Genomic DNA, 19,045 nt, shown 5'->3' with positions numbered 1-19,045 from the left:
TTTTTTCCCAAAATAATTTCACACTTTTATGCCCTGCAGGTGTTCCTAGAGTACTCCGATACTCTGGCTATGCAGAGGCAAGAAATGAACTAAATGGGATGAAATTCAGAGGGAATTAATACCGGAATGCATCTTGTGAAAACAAACATTAAAGAATAAAATAAGTAAACTCTGCCTGTGGAAACCGGCAAAAATTATGGATAAAGCAAAACATCTGATCATCAGAGATGAAAACAGCTGCGATGGAGAGGGTATCATTCTGCATATCCAAAAAAAAAAAAAAAAACAATATTGGAACACCAATAGACATTGAAGAGGCCATAATACATAGTTGGTGCCATTTCTCACACAGCAGTTCTCGTGGAAGCAACAGGAAAAATCAAGAGGGTTGCAGAGAAAACAAGTTTGGTGGTTTGGTCAATTTTTTTTTTTATATTAAAAGTAAAAACAATATCCATTGATGTTTTTTTATAAAAAAATAAATTATATCAGAGTTGACTCAATGTGACTTGATTGATTTGGAGAGTCTAAATGTAACCCAGATGATTATAAAAAACATAGTCGAACTAAAAAAAATCAAGATGACATCATTTTTTAAAAAATATTGAGATGATAACATATTTGATTGATCCGAGTAAAACCGAATTAACTTGCTAAATCCACTAGCTAGATTATTAGATCATGATAACCTCATATAAAATAAATCAAAACAAATTAAGATGTTTAATTCCCAATCAACTCAATATTGAAGGATGAAATTGAAAAAAAAAATAATTAAAAAAAGAACAAAAAAAGACTCGAGTTAACCTGAGTTAATTTGCTAAACTCATGACTCATGACTTGGGTTGTGAGACTATGATAACCTCATAAAAAATAAATTAAAAAAATATTATAAAGATCAATTCCCAATCAACCTAATATTAAAGTATGAAACTGAAAAAAATACAATTAAAAAAAGAATAAAAAAATAACTTGAGTCAACATCAGTTAATTTGTCAAACACATGACCTGTGTCATTAGATTGAGATAACCTCATAGAAAATAAAAAAAAAAACCAAATTAACTTGGGTTAACCCACAAAACCCATGACCCGGGTCATAGGATTAGAATAACTCAATAGAAAACAAATCGAAACAAATTATAAAACCCATTTTCCAATATCATTGTTGAAGGATGAAATTGAAAAAAAAAATCAATCTAAAAAAAGACACAATAAAATGATCAAAGTTAACTCGTGTTAATCTGCAAAACTCGTAGCCTAAGTTATAAGATCAAGATAACCTCATAAAAAGTAATCAACTCAATGTTGAAAGCTAAAAAAAAAAAAACAGAAAAAAATCAAGTCAACCAGACTAATCCACTAAACTCGTGATATGAATCAAGAAATTAAGATTATTATATATAAAGCAAATGACAACAAATTAAATTATAATGCTTAATCTCTAATCCACTAAATACTAAAAGATAGAATGAAAAAGAAAATATAAATTTTAAAAAATATCTAGGTAAAAAAAAAAAAACCAGTTTGCATCAATGCCAGAGTGTAAGAAATCCTAAGAACTGCAGATGCTAGTGCATCGACAAATCAGCTACACCTTCCTTCCCTGATGTTATATTATATACTACTTTCCTTGTTAGATTGTTTGGGAGCTTTTAAGATTGTAAACTCATGTTTCCATGTCACTGTTTGAATTTTTTTTGGTCAAAAAATCAATTTACTAACTTTTAAGATTGCAACACTTTTTTTTTGTTATTGCTATTTTATTAATAAATAATGATAATTATGGTTTGCGATGATGATATTATAAAAAGTGATAAAAATAATATAATAACATTAAAAATATTCATAATTTGCTTGTGAGGATTTTGTAGATGATGGTGGTAGTTTATAGTAGTAATCATAATTTTAAAATTCTGCTGGTTGATTCGGAATTGGAATCAGGTTGGGTTAAAAAAACAATAGAGGAAGGAAAAACTCGGTGTGATCTGATCGATCAGGTGATTCGATCAAAACCCCAGTTGCAACCCGTTGATTTTTGAATTTTTTTACTAAAACGACGTCGTATTGATTAAAAAAAAAATTGATCCGGATAACCTGGTCAAAACCCAGAACCTGAGCCTTGAATTGAGTCTAGTAGTAATGACAATAATATTAAAAAAGATGATAATAGTGAAGAAAAATAAAAACAATAATTTCAACTATAATGATAGTGGTAATGATATTATAATCATAATTATTGTTGTGATAATGATAAAAATGATGATATGATAATGTTGTAATTAATATATTATATAAGAAATTCAAAATAATAACATAAATTTAAATGTTGTTGTTTACAAAATCTGTTACTATTATTAAAGTTGTTCACAGTAAAAAATAAGAAAAGAGAAACAATAAACCAAACACCACCTTAGCTCTAGAATTCTTATTATACATTGTCTTATATTTTTTAAGAAACTAGCAGTTATTATTCTTAAAAAAAGAAAAATACAAGACTTTACCCGAAACCCAAAACCTACACTGCTTATAATAAATTAGTTATGTGACCCGCGCGATGCCGCGGGTTTTTTTTTTGCATAAAAAATATATAAAAAAATTAAGATTTAAAAGTATTAGGTTTTTCTGTAAAGCTATACCCAAGAGTTTTGGGTCTAGTTGCAACGCCTGACTTAAAAATAATATTAATAATAACATCAAACTTGCATGACCCTAGTTTAAGTAAGTCTAGCTGCAACACCGAACCCAAGAATATTGGATGTGGGTCTGGCTACAAGGTCGTGTTATAAAAGTGTGATAATTAAATAGATTAATTAAAAAAAACCAACATGAAGAAAAAAACTAATGAAGAAAAAGAAAAAAAATCTGAATTAATTAGTTTAACCTGTAAAACCTGGGATCCACGTCATAAAAGTTTGATAATTAAATAGAAAAAAAATTGACAGGTTTACCCAGAATTAACTGGGTTAACCCATCAAACCAAGTTAACTCATCAAGTCCAAGATACGTATCATGAAAGTCTGATAATTAAATAAAAAGAAATTTAACATTAACAAACTAAACTAAACGAAAAAAATTAATTAAAAAGAAAAAAAATTCGGATTAACTCGTCAAATCATGTTAACCCATCAAACCTGGGATCCGTATGATAAAAATCTGATAATTAAATAAAAAAATTTTAACATTAACAAACTAAATCAAATAAAAAAAATTCATTAAAAAAGCAAAAAAACAAGTTGTATAATATAATATAATAATTATAATAATATAATATATTAATAAGTGAAGGCATGGAGAAACTACATGGTTCCACGCCTTTTAGAATCTTACTTAATAAGCAAGAATCGAGGACTGAATAAGAATAATAATAATAATTTGCTGGTGAAACAAGGTAAGACATTTGAGCCCTTTACATAAGAAAACCAAGCTTAAGCCTTGAACATGGGCTTCTATTTTAATTGTTATCTGGGCTTATCACGCAATTGCAAACAAGAAAGGCTTGTTTTTTAATCCATTTCACTTCTTCTCTATTTAAGCCAGGATTCAAATCAAAATCAAAATTAGGGTTCTTGAATTCTCAAAATTTAAGCTACAATGTCTTCTAACGAAGCAGGATTCGATGAAAATGGCGATGATCACACTGATCGCGTCTCCCGTTACAGGGTACCACCATTTCTTCTTCTTCTTCTTCTTCTTCTTTGTTTCTTCTCTACAAATTTTAAAACTCTAACTGTACTAGAAGTACACCCCCTTTTCATTTTCCGTAGATAATTTATGTCCTTTTTCTTATGTTAGACGCACAGTTCTCGTGAATCTGAACATGATAGGTCAAGGACTCGCGGCAGGGAAAAAGATCATGACCGCTATCATAGAGGCTCTAAGGATGGAAGTGTGAGAGATGATAGAAGAAGAGAAAAAACTGGTGATTTTGACCGTCATGAAAGGAGTAGCCGCGATCGAAATTATCATAGGTTAGAATATTCGCAATTTTTTTTTGCTATATGAAGTTCATTGTCGTGTTATTTTATCATTGTTCGGATATATTTAATTGAATTTTGAGCTCATTAGTTATGAGATTATTGCTAGTTATCTATTTTAGGTTGATTGTTGGCGTGGGAATGATATTTTGATTATGAATATAATTGCTCTTTTCATAGGAACCGTGATTATGATGGTGATAGAGACAGAAGGAATGGAAGTAGATCAAGTTCTCAATCGCAGGGTAGATTTCGGAATCGATCTAGGTCGCGTTCGCCTTCAAAAAGGTATGTGATTTCTATAATGTTAATGTGCAATATACATACATACATACATGCATGCATGCATACCCATCCATCCATCCATCCATATATATATATATATATGTATATATATATATATATATGTAATGAAATGTATTGGGTAGATTGCCGGCTTGCTTACTGGTTAGCTGGTCCTTTTAATTAATTTAAACAGCTGTTGGAAAGTGGGGGCTACCGAACCGTGATATAGGTTTGCTGGTGTTCAGTACAATCAAAGTTTCTCATAGCACTGACTGTTAGAAAAATATAACTGCAATTTCTGTTGCTGTTGTGGTTAAAATTGCACTTAGCTCACTTACACATAGTAAAACTGCAACTTTTTACTATGATTTACCATGCTAATCTGCTTTTTCTATCATATGAATTTCCAGGTGCGCCACTTCTGGCTATCTTAATGATGCAGAACAGCCTTGGGGGGCTGTTCTGAATCTGACTCTTAGAGGTTGTTTAGGGTTGTAATGTTGTGGATTAATGCTAGAATGTGAGGAAGGATGCATATAGATTCTCGGAGTCACAACTAGAGCATGGAAAAACTTAAGCTTCACACCTAGGCTCTTAGGAGTCACACTCAAGGGGAGATTGAGTCGCAATCAAAAGAAAATTGCTATAATTTAATTCATCAACTGTCCCTAAAATATTGAAACACTACGAACCTTTATATAGAGATGCTCGTACTCCTAGTCCAACAAAGACATACTTTTCTATATAAGAAATCTATGTAGAATAGGAAAAACCTAATAAAGCTAATTACTTTAGAACTAATAGAATACTAAATAGAAAATAACCTGGACTTGGAAAACTTTTAGATTTTCCATCAAATCTGAAAATTACAGAAATATCCTTATCTACCTCAAGACATTAATCTTGCTTCCTTTGTTGTCAGCATCACTTAATCTTTTTTATTTTATTGCTGTTTCCTTTCTTTTCTCCCCTGTTCTTCTGATTAATTACCTTTTTTTGATTATCTTATTCTTGTATGGAACATTAATCTAAATTTTTTGAAATGTCAAAGCTCAAATAATAATTCTTAAAGATTATATTGTTTCATAATGACGTTCTTAAGGTTAATTTTGTTGACAGCAAGCGGAAAAGTGGTTTTGACATGGCTCCATCTATGGTGGGCATGCTTCCTGGTGCTGCAGTGACAGGTCCGCATCTAGTTTCTGCCTCATGTATACATAGGTTCTTCCATTCAAGTAAAGTGGTTTCTTAAAGTTATATTTTCAGCCTGCTATTGCCCACGACATTCTAGTCAATTTTTAATTTTTATTTTGAAAGACCCTTAATTTCATTTCCTTTTAGTTTTTATCTATTGTTTACTACCAAAACTAAGAAGCATCATTCTGTTGTTTGGTTGTTGTCTGTTGTTTGTTTGTGTTTATGTTTATCACTTGGGTAAGAAGGCAATGTTGGGCTACATGTCCCACCCTGCTACCCATCGGAGTGACCACTGTAGATTAATGGTCAACAGAGAACAATGCATCAGTTAGCTGGATCTTGTTCGTCCTCAACTGACAAGAGTGCCATTTGGTAGACTTACAAATATTTCCCTGGCATCTCCAGAGATGGAATTCATTTCTTTATTATTTGAATCGTGTAATTTAGGTATGAGATAGGCTTCTTTATCTAGCTTTATGACGAAGTTGATAACTCTGAACTTCCATACATCTGATGTCATTAAATTTATTAGCAGGTTTTTTTTTAATCTATAAATAGCAGAATTTCTTCATCTTTTTGGCTCCCTGACTTATTCCTCTATAATTACTTGTTCATTTTAGTTAATGATGCTGGGCAACTGCCAAGTGTTCCTCTAACAATGCCAGGAATGATACAGAACACTTTACAATTTGGAACAACACAGGTGCACTTCACAACTTTCATTGTTTTTATTGATGTATATGTTGTGCACTTTTGTGCATATGATTTTCTCTTATTACGTGTTACAGTTTGGAGTTCTTCCATTAATGCCTGCCCATGCCATGACCCAGCAGGTGGATATGCAATGTTGCTTATTAAGTAGCTGTAAATAGTATCTATCTATGGAATCTCTGTCACGTATTCTCTATGTTTCTATCTTATAGGCTACAAGGCATGCACGGCGTGTATATGTTGGTGGTCTCCCCCCCTTGGCTAACGAACAGGTTCAATCTCATTTTTTGGTTTGCTGTTTGTGCGATTAAATACATTTATAAAATGTTTACATTCAACATTTAGAACTTGTAATTTGAGCATTGCAAAATGCTTTTATAAATACATGATTGTGTTTGTTCTCACATTGTCTTTTTGTCACCATCTTTGTTTCCTATGTGAAATTGCCAGCATCTTCTTAAACTGCAACTTTTTTTTTAATTATCTCTTATAATTTTCATGGTTATTATGTTGTGAGTGCATTCTACGAGTTATCCCCCTTGTTATTTGATTTTTAAAAACTAGCAAGGACCAATGCCTTGGGAATTCTAAGACGAATGTTGTAAAAGGATTTTGTAGCATTCAAAAGGCTAATTGTTTTCCAAGCAGTATTATTTTGTTACAATTTTAGTTCAATAAGTGGATCTTTGAAGACATCTTGTTTTAAAAGCTCCATGTCCAATGATTTCTTTGAGAAATTTTTGTAGATGCAGCTACATGTCAGGGTCTAACATTCTCGCTGTTATGTATTGAGGGGATATAATATTATATTTTCTTAAGGTTGCCTGTTCATGATGTTCTATGACTGGTTGCAGTCAAGAGATTGGATTTATCATTTTGAATCTTTTGAATATTTCTTTTCTTGTTTCTTACCAGTATTTAGGGTGATTTCCTTGCAGTATCGGAGCATTAAATGGTTTCTTATGTTTTGAAACAGACAATCGCAACATTCTTCAGCCATGTTATGACTTCAATTGGAGGAAATGCTGCTGGTCCAGGTAGTTGAGCTTGTCAATGTCTTCACTAGAGTTCCTCTGGATGTATTTCTAACATTTTCATTTAATCGCGGTGCACAATCCGATGTTTTCACTTGCAGGTGATGCTGTGGTGAATGTATACATAAATCATGAGAAGAAGTTCGCGTTCGTGGAGATGAGAACTGTAGAAGAAGCAAGCAATGCAATGACATTAGATGGAATTATTTTTGAGGCAAATGATTCTAAACTTTTTTCCTTTATTCTTGTCACATAGTGTTAGTAAAGGAGCAATATGTGATATTTTGCATTATTATATAATTCTTTCCTCAAAACTACAGGTGTATTAATTTAATATTAAATGAAAAATGTTTGTTTGATGGATAAGACTCATTTAGCATATGGATTTGATACTGAAGATGATACATATTAGTTTTCTTAAACCTATGCTTGCCAAATTTTTTCTTGTTGACCATCGTTAACTTATTTTATGTGTGAGACTTCGCGCTTCAGCTAGCAGAAGTATTAGCAGGAGATGGTTAAGTAGGTTGTAGCTTATTATCTTATTCATGAAGAAAATGTGCTTTTAGATGTATAAAAGCTCTTGTGTATCCTTTGACAACGATTAACTATTCATGAATTGACCTAGTATGCTATTTGGCAAGAGTGAACTATCGCAAATATTTGGTTAGGATAATGATATATTTTGGTGGTCTTTTTATCCACATGCTGTGGGGCTTGAATTTAAGATGTTTTGGGGAAGAGCTACGTAAAAAGTTTCTATATGCTTTAATATTTATTGCCTTCATTTTCATGGATGTGAATCTCATAAATTCATTTCTACTTGTCCTTACTACTTTGCTTGATCTTTGATCTCATAAAGTTCATGCATCTTTGATCTTTCCAGGGGGTTGCTGTGAGAGTTCGGAGGCCTACAGACTATAATCCATCATTGGCTGCAACACTAGGTCCTAGTCAACCAAGTCCTCTCCTTAACTTAGCCGCTGTTGGTCTCGTACCAGGGTAAGCAAGTGCCTCATCATTATTAATCTGAAGATTGGCTAAGCATCTATTTGCATTAATATGGCATTAATGATTATTTAATTTCAGCAGGAGTTTGTCTTGCTGATTGTGTTATTGTTTTTGTTTAGTATAATACGCCATTGTCCATTTGCATCAGCACAGATGGATTTTACATTGAGCTGAAGGATCTTCCTTTACTTTTGGTCTCCTTATTTATGATCTGATTTTCAGTACAATTAGCGGAGCAGAAGGGCCTGATCGTGTCTTTGTGGGTGGATTGCCATATTACTTTACCGAGACACAGATAAGAGAGCTGCTAGAGTCTTTCGGGTATGAAGTTCAACCATATTTGTCTTTCATTTTCAATTTTCTTGCTGCAATGGTCTTCTTTGTGTTTTTTGCTCTTCATATTTATTAATCTAATCTCTTTTAGTCGGTATGCTAAATAGATGTTTTAACTGTTGCAATGGTTGCCTTTGATCTATGCAGACCTCTCCGTGGTTTTGACCTTGTGAAGGATAGAGACACTGGGAACTCTAAAGGATATGGTTTCTGTGTCTATCAGGTGAGTGAATTCAAGCATTACATTCATTTGGTATCTGTCTCAACAGCTAAATCATATTATGTTTTGATCTGAATAGTATCTTGATTGCTGAAATTCAATATAGCTTCTCTCATCTTAGGTTGGATTTATAATTGGTTGTTAAAACCTTTGTTGTCTTGCTTGATTTAGATTATATATATAAATACTAGGGTATAATGTTGGGGTGTCATTTATTTTTTTCCTAACTGGTGAAATAATGTGCAAGCTCTTCAGGATCCTGCAGTGACTGATATTGCATGTGCTGCTCTAAATGGCTTGAAAATGGGAGATAAAACTTTAACTGTCCGTCGTGGTACTGAAAGGTTAGTCTTTTTAGTCAAATGAGCCAAGATTTGCCTGGAATTTACACTATCATTCCTCATGCATGCATCAAAATTTATGCTCCTTTTTTATGTTACCTTTCTACATGCTTGTACTGCTATGGTTTTATAGGGCAGGCTTGTCAGTTTTTGCAGATTTTCTTTTTACAAAACTTGGTTGTCCCTGATTTTTTTCCAAAATTGGCACTGGTGGAAATTATGCCCGTCTATGACAGGAGTGTCATTTAAAACCAATCTGGTCTCTCAAGCTTACTGGAAGTGTAGTCTTATTGTGTTGCTGATTTCCTTAGACTTAGGGATTTTTAGATTCCAAAATGATAAGTGACATTTGAGATTCACTAATGTTGAAACTGTGCAATGAGAACAGAAATTGTGCATTCGCGTACAAGTGCGAATATTAAAATTTGTGCTTTTACAGGGAGAACAAGAGGTGTTTTATGTTTTCCTTCCTCTTCATCAATCTTCTAATGAATCAGTATGGATTGCTGATTGGAGGATGTCCCCATGAATAATTTTGATTGGTGTTAAGTGGGTCATGTGAAACATAAAACTTTTGAGGAATTATTCAGATAAATTTGATTGGTTTCAAAGGGGGATGAAAATATTTTTTCTCAATCAAATAGCAATTGTATTCTTATTTGGCCTTTATATTTTTATTTTCAGTGAAAAGCTAGAAATCTTTGCTTTTGTTGACCGTGATTTTGTTTTAACCTTTCTAGGTTTATTAATCCCCATATACACTAGAAGCCAAATAAGATATTGGAGATAAAAAGAAGCACAAGGAATATCTAGACATGACTGGAACATGAGAGATGCACAAAATAGCAGTCCATGACTTTTCTTGAGACCTCAAAGAAAAAAACTAACCCTCTCCGAGGTGTCATGGCTCTTTTGTGCAATTTGTTTAATCTCACTACCATCACACACCTAACTGGTAGGGTTGTTTGGACTGTGGAGGGGACATTGCCAACTTTGGCGATGCAGCTGGTTGTCTCTGTATCGCATCTGTTGTCAAAGGCTATGAGCAAAGGGTGGACAGTTTGCCTCTCTAACTCTTGAAGTTTGATGGGTATAAGTGAATCTCATGTATCACTCAATGATTGAGACAAAAGATGTACATGCGTGTCTTGGGAGAGGGGGGCGGGGGGGAGACTTGAGAATAATTAACCCATGGACTTCCTTGTTTAAGTTGAAGATGTTTTTACATTTTGAGAATCCACACGTTTAGGTCAGTTAAGTTAAAACGGACTCATTTTGACCTGTGGATGTAAATTGAAGGCAATAAATTAATGCATTTCTGTCAATGAAATTCATTTTTCCATCCCTCGTTTCACACGAATCAGGTGATGTGAAAACAAGCCACAATAAAGAAAGGAACGAAGAATGTGTTGTATTCATTACAATTGAGAAGATATAGTAAAGCATGAAGGGACATGAAAAATTGGTTTCAGAGAAACATAAATTTCTTGTACTGCACCTACATGCTGTTTGTTCCATAGACCCTTAGCTATGAGAAAATGTGCATGTGTGGTTTCAGATTATACTTGTGCATTAATTTTTTAGTTCATTATTTCTGTACACTTAGTGGATGCATGTTGCCTGAAACAGTGGTGGGCAGTCCAGGTCGGAACAGGAAAATATATTAGCTCAAGCTCAGCAACATATAGCTATCCAGGTAAAAGAATACGTTTCTTCTGTTTTATTTAATCGTAAAACTATGATTGGGGCTCTCATATGGTTTTGGGTTGCAGAAAATGGCCCTGCAAGCTGGTGTTATGAATCTTCCTGGAGTAGGGATACCATTGGCAGAATCTTCACACTCTCCATCTAAAGTTTTATGCTTAACTGAGGTGCCATATTTTCTAGTCTGTGATTTTATTTTCTTCTTTACTAGTATTACTCTTACTCTTACCACTACCATAACCCTCTATTTAAAGAATGGGGGAGAAGAAGAGGAAATAAACAGATCTCCAGAATGCTCAGAAGGGAAGCTTGTTTCTATAGCACTTTGATGTTCTTCCTTCACTTGTCCCAGTTCCTTCATCCCCAGATAATGCATGCCATGATAGTCCAGATGTTTGTCCCCATGTATATGATATTTGCATATTGCACCAGTGAACTTAGATCATCCATCCTTCTCACGCACACCTTGTTTAACCATCAGTTTTTTCATCCTTGGTGTAATGGATGTATGCTGACTGAATGATTGATAAATCTAATTCTCTTTTATCCTCTTTCTGATAAAGGCAATCGCAATGGAAGTACTAGCAGACGATGAAGAGTATGAAGAAATATTAGAAGATATGCGGGAAGAATGTTGTAAATTTGGTATGCACATAATGATGAAAATTTACTTTTGTAGACTAGGACAGACTATATGTTACCATGCAGAAAAATGTTCTTATCATGGAAATTGCTATTATGCTTGTTTCTAACAAGGCTGTGTTTGGTTTTGGATTAAAGGGGGTTGAGTCTTTGCTTGTAAACCTTGACTTCTTTTAACCTTGTTTGGGAAACTTTAGGGGTATGGGAAAAACTTTAAGGGGTTAACACTTAATTTCTCTATTTAATTTTTATTCAAATCATCATTCATTCTTGTCTTTTTCTTACACCTAATATTGGGTCTCATCGATATTCTATATTTATTTTTTAAAATTGTATTTAATTTAATTTATTATTTTTAAATTGCACCCTACCGTTATGCTTAATTTAGTACACAAAAACTAAACATTTCTAACACTTCACCCTTCAACTGCTTTCTTACACCCTTGACAGTTTATTCATTAACACTTAACATCCAATTATTGACCCTGAACCACACAACTTATGTATGTAGTTCTTTTGTTTGTGCAGTTTATTACTGCATATTGCAAATAATAATATGTGCTTGGTTGTGATTAGGAACCTTGATCAATGTTGTCATTCCTCGCCCAAGTCAGACTGAAGAGCAAATATCTGGTGCTGGAAAGGTATTTGGTTTTCTTGTGCTGCATCTGTTTTAAACCTCCTGTATATATAGTGTTGAGATCTGTGTCTAGCTTTCTTCACAAGTATACCAATACTTAGGAAAGCATCCGCCATTCATTCTAAAAATTTTCAAGTTAACTGCCCAGTTTGAGAGGAAGAGGAACTGTTCTACTGAAGTTAGTTGCACCAGAGAATATGAGATATTTTATAGCACCCTGTACTCGTGTATCTTGCAGGTGTTCTTGGAGTATTCCGATACCAGTAGCTGTGCAAATGCAAGAAATGCACTAAATGGGAGGAAATTTGGAGGAAATACTGTCAACGCGTCTTATTATCCAGAAGACAAGTATCACAATGGGGATTACGGTTTTTAGTGAACTTAGGAACATCATTTCCATTCTTAAGTTCTATATGGCAATTTATATTATCAAATCATTTATTGCCATCTGTTAGCAGCTACTTCATGCGGAGAGGTCTCGGATATGTAAATATGATTTTATGTGTCAACTGTCAGCAAACAAAGAGCATAATCTGACAGCGAACAAAGAGCATAATCTGACATAATGTAGATGTACTGGTAAGTACATGTTTCAGTACTGACATTGTTTTTTAAAATATTTTTTTTATTTAAAAATATATATTTTTTATCCCTCTCATACCCCTTGTAGTCTATCACGACAAATCGAACGACAAGCTCAAATTTCAAGCCACCATATCCTTCATCCTTCAATTTCATACGCAAAAGCCAATCAACCCGTCCTCCGATCAACCAGTTTCCAAATCTCAGATTTCTGTCTGTCAAATTTCATGTTGCAAAACCAATAACCCATCATTCAAACCCAGAATCTTCAACGAATTCTCATCCATCACTCTAAGAGGTTTTTTTTTGTTGTTTTAAATTAATAGTTTTGGTATTTCATTTTGATTTGCCAGCTAAAAATAATTTTTTAAAAATATATTATTTTGATATATATTTTTTTTTAAAAATATTTTTAAAAACAATAATGAGCAGGATATAATCAACACCATTAAACCCTAAGAGGCTAAGACACCTAGTCTCTCTCGCATCCTGTACTTGATTTTTGGTTATTGGGTTTCTGCTGACAGGGTCCGACAACGAATTAAAAAGACTACAGAATCTGTCGTCACAAATTGAAACATAAACGGCGAAAGCTTAGGCCAGCCACAGTAGAGAAAAATCTCGGAAGCAAGCTGCTGAACTAACAAGCCTAAAAGAACTTTGATCTCCCATAGATTTCAGGGAAAAACATATCGTGCTGAAGAAAGCATGCATGTCATCTTTTAACAGATTACACAGAGAAACATTTCGAACAAGAGATGATAAAGAGAGGTAAATCAAGAGTTTTGGCAAACAATAATGGCTTCAAGTGGGTTAATTATCAGTAAGTGATCCAAATCCTGTCTGCAGAAACCAATAGTGCTGTAGGGAAGCAAATAATCTTGGCTAGGTCAGAGGAGGCCTACAACAAATGTTCAAATCTGTTAGCCACAAATATTAGGATGTGTAATAAGATTGGTTTCGTGAAAATATTAGCCAGCACAAGGTTCCTCTACAGTTGCCTGCTGTTCCAATGTCGTGCATATTGAAGTGTAATAAGGTGACCTTTTCATTACAGATATAATCATGTTTTGTTCCAATGTCGTGCATATTGAAGTGGTCAATTATTTCAGCCTCCTCTACAGTTGCCTGCTGGGAAGGCTGGCAACAATTAAATCTCTGGACAAGCGACAATAATAATTTTGTTAGCTCACACTGTAGATTGGCTTTTGGTTTGGAGGTGTGGTTGGTTTCTTTGGTGGGATTCACATAAAAAAACATGTATTTTTTTGCTTTTGTGAGTTGTGGTTTGTGCTTTATGAGAGTTGTATATTTTAAAATAAACTACCACACCTCCAAGCCAAACACATACTTATCACAACAACTTTTATCTTTATTCTTATCCAAATATTTACATAACAACAGTTACACACACACAAATAATGATAATACAAATAATGATAATGATAATGATAATAATTATTATTATTGTTATTATTATCTTTGCTATTATTATTATTATTATTATCACAATTATTATTATCATTACTATAATTATTGATATCATAACCACTACAACCATTATAATAAACTATTATTATTATTATTACTACTACTACTACTACTACTACTACAACAACAACAACAAAAACTACTATTACTACCACTTCCACTATTATTATCACCACCACTACTTCTATTACTATTACCACCACCACCACCACTATTATTATTATTACAATTACCATTACCATTACCACTATTACTATTACTATTACTATTACTATTATTGAAATAACAAAAATCATAAACTTTTTTTGAAGGGTAAAATAAAAAATTATATATCTTTGACAAAATGGCAAATGAAACAAAATAAGAAATCAAATGAAGAAGGACCAAACTAAAATAAATATTATTACTATTGAAAAAAAACTATAAATTTGATTTGAAGGGCAAAATAAAAAACTATAAAAACTTTGACAAAAGAGCCAAGAGAAAAAAACAAGAAATCAAAAGTAGAAGGACCAAATAAAAAAAATATCATATACACAAATTAGAATTGAAAGACTAAATTGTAAAAAAATAAAACTCTAACAAAAGAGAAAAATGACCAAAACAAAAAATCAAAACTAAGAGGATAAATTCTGAAACACCAAAAAAATAGGGATGAATTTAGGAGGACTGAAACTATAAAAGGAATAAACACAAAATAAAAAATTAGAAGAATGATGACTGAAATGATACAAAAACATATACGACATTGTAATTAAAGGATAAAATTGACAAAAAAACAAAACTTCTATAAAAGAAAAAAGAACAAAATAAAATATTCAAAGAATAAGGATTGGAATTGAAAAACAATAATCAAGGAGGACAATTATATACTTTAACTGTCAAGAGAGAGAGAAAAAAAAGAAAACATTTGGTCACCGGTGGCAATCCAACCACCATAAGCCAATACGCGCCATACCATGTGGTAGAGGACATGGCTGCGCATACAGGGAGATGACAAATGACTATTTGGCCACAGGGTGGTGTCACATACGCCACTTGAATGACACGGACACTACCTACTCATTGACGCGTGTGAAACACGAGTCACAACTTTTCAATTAAAAAATTAAAAAACAAAACATGAAAAATACCAAAACACCCCCAAAGAAAAAACATTTTTTTTAAGGTTAAAAACATTCCTTTACTATACATAGAAAGTGAAAAAACCTGAAACACTATTGTCCAACAACTCAATATTTTTTTTGATCTTGAAGGCAAAAAAATATTTTTATTGTTACAAAACTTGTGAAAAGTCAAGAAAGCTTTTGGTCAATAATTCTAATATTTGTTAACTATAGGGGTAAAAGAGTATTTTTACCGTGTTAAAAATTTGAAAAGACATATACACCCCCATGCAATTTTTTAATGATCATCGAGCAAGAGAAAAAAATAATTCCAACTTGAAGACTTAAATTTTCTCTACTAAAAAATGAAAAGATAATTTCACTGGATAAATCTAGATAAAATCAAGAAGGAAAGTGTTGCATGATTGCTATTATTTGAAGTTTCTTTTTCATATTTGATTGATTATACATATGCATATTTTATCAAATATATAGAGAAACTTCAAATAATAGCAACCATGCAACACTTTCTTTCTTGATTATATATATATATGATACCCAAAAAACTTCTAGGTCGAACACTTAAATTTGTTTCACTGAAAAATAATAGCAAGAAAGAGAAAGTTCAAATAATAGTAATCATGCAACACTTTAGAATCAGTCAAATGTGAAAGAGAAACTTCAAATAATAGCAATCATAGAACACTTGCCTTCTTGATTTTATCTAGATTTATCCAAAAAATATATATATAATACTCAAAAAACTTTCAGCTCGAAGACTTAAATTTTCTCCACTAAAAAATAAAAAGATAATTTCACTAAATAAATTAAGAAACCTTGATTTTTTCTTGATTTATCCAGTGTGATTATCTTTTTATTTTTTAGTGGAGAAAATTTAAGTCTTCGAGTTGGAAGTTTTTTGGGTATATATAACAAAATATGCATATATAGAATCAGTCAAATGTGAAAGAGAAACTTCAAATAATAGCAACATGCAACACTTTTCTTCTTGATTTTATCAAGTGAAATTATCTTTTTATTTTTTAGTGGAGAAAATTTAAGTCTTCGAGCTGGAAGTTTTTTAAGCATTATATATAATATATTTGACAAAATATGCATACGTAGAATCAGTCAAATGTGAAAGAAAAACTTCAAATAATAGCAACCATGCATCACTTTTCTTTTTGATTTTATCTAGATTTATCCAATATATATGTACACACACCTAAAAAATTCCACCTCGAAGACTTAAATTTTCTCCACTAAAAAATAAAAAGATAATTTCACTGGATATCCAGTGAAATTATCTTTTTATTTTTTAGTGGAGAAAATTTAAGTCTTCGAGGTGGAAGTTTTTTAGGCATTATATATAATATATTTGATAAAATATGCATATGTAGAATCAGTCAAATGTTAAAGAGAAACTTCAAATAATAGCAACCATGAAACACTTTCCTTCTTGATATATATATATATATATATATATACACACCTAAAAAACTTTCAGCTCGAAGAATTAAATTTTCTCCACTAAAAAATAAAAAGATAATTTCAATATAATATCTAAAAAAAATCCAGCTCAAAGACTTAAATTTTCTCCACTAAAAAATAAAAATTATCTCCACTAAAAAATAAAAAGACAATTTCCATGGATAAATCTAGATAAAATCAAGAAGAAAAGTGTTGCATGGTTGCTATTATTTAAAGTTTCTCTTTCATATTTGACTGATTCTTCATATATATATATATATATATATATATATATATATATATTATGTCATGTATATGTATAATACCAAGAAAATTCCAGCTAGAAGGCTTAAATTTCACTAGATAAATCTAAATAAAATTAAGAAGGAAAGTGACTAAATTAAGAAGGAAAGTGACTGCTTATCAATCATTTATTATGAGTGAAAGAACCAGCTCGAAGACTTAAATTTTATCCACTAAAAAATAAAAAGATAATTTCACTAAATAAATTAAGAAACCTTGATTTTTTCTTGATTTATCCAGTGTAATTATCTTTTTATTTTTTAGTGGAGAAAATTTAAGTCTTCAAGTTAGAAGTTTTTTGGGTATATATAACAAAATATGCATATGTAGAATCAGTCAAATGTGAAAGAGAAACTTCAAATAATAGCAACCATGCAACACTTTTCTTCTTGATTTTATCAAGTGAAATTATCTTTTTATTTTTTAGTGGAGAAAATTTAAGTCTTCGAGCTGGAAGTTTTTTGAGCATTATATATAATATATTTAACAAAATATGCATATGTAGAATCAGTCAAATGTGAAAGAAAAACTTCAAATAATAGCAACCATGCAGCACTTTTTTTTTTTGATTTTATCTAGATTTATCCAATATATATGTACACACACACCTAAAAAATTCCACCTCGAAGACTTAAATTTTCTCCACTAAAAAATAAAAAGATAATTTCAATGGATAAATCTTGATTTAATCCTTGAAATCAAATAATTTATCAAATTAAATCAAATAAAATAATAAGTAAGATCATCTAGATTTAATCCTTGAAATCATTTTATTTTTTCAAATATAATTATTTTATATTTTTACTATTTATTTTATTTACAAACTTATTATCGTTTCTTAGTAACTTTACCGATTTGTATCTTGTGCTTGCATCATTAGTACTAACTTTTCTTTGTATTATTCTTTATTTTAGTTTTGTTTCTTCATTTTAAGTTTTCATTACTCCTCATGATCTTACTTATTCAATTTTTTGATTACATAATGTTTTAAACTGTACTGTAGACTACTACAATGTAACTACTTCAACCCCTTTTTGGCCATTTTGTAATTGTTCAGTTTGATCATTTAATTTTTTTTTTAATTTTATCCTTATATGTTATGGTCATATAATTTAAATATGTGATTTAAAACACAGTGGTTGCTTTCCATATGTTTAATATATCATTTCATGAAATGTTTCAACTTTGAAATGATTCTTAAATTTTCAGAATTGATTTAATTTTGTCTGTTAAAACATTGAGACAAGGAGAGCCATATTTAACTCATAAATTAAGAGGCAACCATCAACCATCACCCCTTGTTGTTATTCATGAGCCGTGCAAAAGCACATTTTAGTCCTTGAATTTTGCTTAATTTTTTTTTATCTTTGGTCTTGTTGTTTGATTTTTTTCCATTTTAGTCCCAAAATTTATCTATTTTGCATTTCATTCATCGGAATTTAAAAGGAGAGAGAGAGAGAGAGAGAGTCACTAAACAATAAAAAAAGAGAAAGAAGTTTATCGGTTGACGATATTTTGACAATAAAAAAAACATGATTTTGGTATCAATAAGTTCTTTTTGATGAGAGGATTTTTATCGAGATGTTTTTAAACTTTCATATCATTAAAAAAAGTGATTTGAGATTATAATTTGATTTATTGAGCTTTATATAGTGTTTATTTGGCCTTTTTATATGAGAAAAATGAAAAAAATAATTTTTGAAGCCTAAAAATCATGGCATGACTTTTTGGGCACCTTTTCAGTGCATGGAACCTAGGCTAGTATACAACATGTTGTTTGCCGTTTTTTATGATGAATTGTCTATTTTTTTTAAAAAACAAATGATGCATCATCCATCCTTAAACATAACAAATAAGACTAGGCGTGCGGACATGACCTTGTAAGCCCACACGCGCCGGGGCACAATTTCTTTGGCCTATATGCTTGGCCTCCTTTTATGTTTCTTCTTTAAAATTTATTTTGATTGAAATACACTATAAATAAAATGCTGAAAATTATA

General features: G+C 31.5%; 1 protein-coding gene across 3 annotated transcripts; it reads left to right on the top strand.

Annotated features, from left to right (window-relative positions):
- The first annotated feature begins 3,504 nt into the window (after window positions 1-3,504).
- On the top strand, window positions 3,505-13,671 carry LOC133702585 (splicing factor U2af large subunit A-like). 3 transcript variants are annotated; one of them, XR_009843770.1, is made up of 19 exons: window positions 3,505-3,661; window positions 3,794-3,969; window positions 4,156-4,263; window positions 5,380-5,447; window positions 6,078-6,160; window positions 6,246-6,290; window positions 6,381-6,440; window positions 7,145-7,205; window positions 7,304-7,416; window positions 8,089-8,204; window positions 8,436-8,534; window positions 8,694-8,769; window positions 9,022-9,110; window positions 10,737-10,803; window positions 10,880-10,978; window positions 11,375-11,456; window positions 12,030-12,097; window positions 12,332-12,672; window positions 13,203-13,671. XR_009843770.1 is itself a non-coding variant. In XM_062126890.1 (18 exons), the coding sequence occupies exons 1-18, from the start codon at window positions 3,593-3,595 to the stop codon at window positions 12,467-12,469; spliced, it is 1,617 nt and encodes a 538-aa protein (XP_061982874.1). In that variant the 5' UTR covers window positions 3,505-3,592; the 3' UTR covers window positions 12,470-12,691. The 3 variants fall into 3 exon arrangements, 2 of the variants coding, with proteins under 2 accessions (XP_061982874.1, XP_061982876.1); XM_062126890.1 differs by lacking the exon at window positions 13,203-13,671 and having other exon boundaries at window positions 12,332-12,691; XM_062126892.1 differs by lacking the exons at window positions 6,246-6,290; window positions 13,203-13,671 and having other exon boundaries at window positions 12,332-12,691.
- The last annotated feature ends 5,374 nt before the right edge of the window (window positions 13,672-19,045 follow it).

Source organism: Populus nigra, chromosome 9 (assembly GCF_951802175.1).
Source record: "Populus nigra chromosome 9, ddPopNigr1.1, whole genome shotgun sequence".
Taxonomy (NCBI): Eukaryota; Viridiplantae; Streptophyta; class Magnoliopsida; order Malpighiales; family Salicaceae; genus Populus; species Populus nigra.
Note: the sequence above shows the minus strand (reverse complement) of the source record. Positions and strands in the feature narration are given on the sequence as shown.

Coding starts and splice junctions, on each gene's coding strand:
- LOC133702585 (XM_062126890.1), top strand. CDS start 3,593: ATGTCTTCTAACGAAGCAGGATTCGATGAAAATGGCGATGATCACACT. Junction 10,804..10,879: donor AGCAACATATAGCTATCCAG/GTAAAAGAATAC, acceptor TTTGGGTTGCAG/AAAATGGCCCTGCAAGCTGG. Junction 10,979..11,374: donor AAGTTTTATGCTTAACTGAG/GTGCCATATTTT, acceptor TTTCTGATAAAG/GCAATCGCAATGGAAGTACT.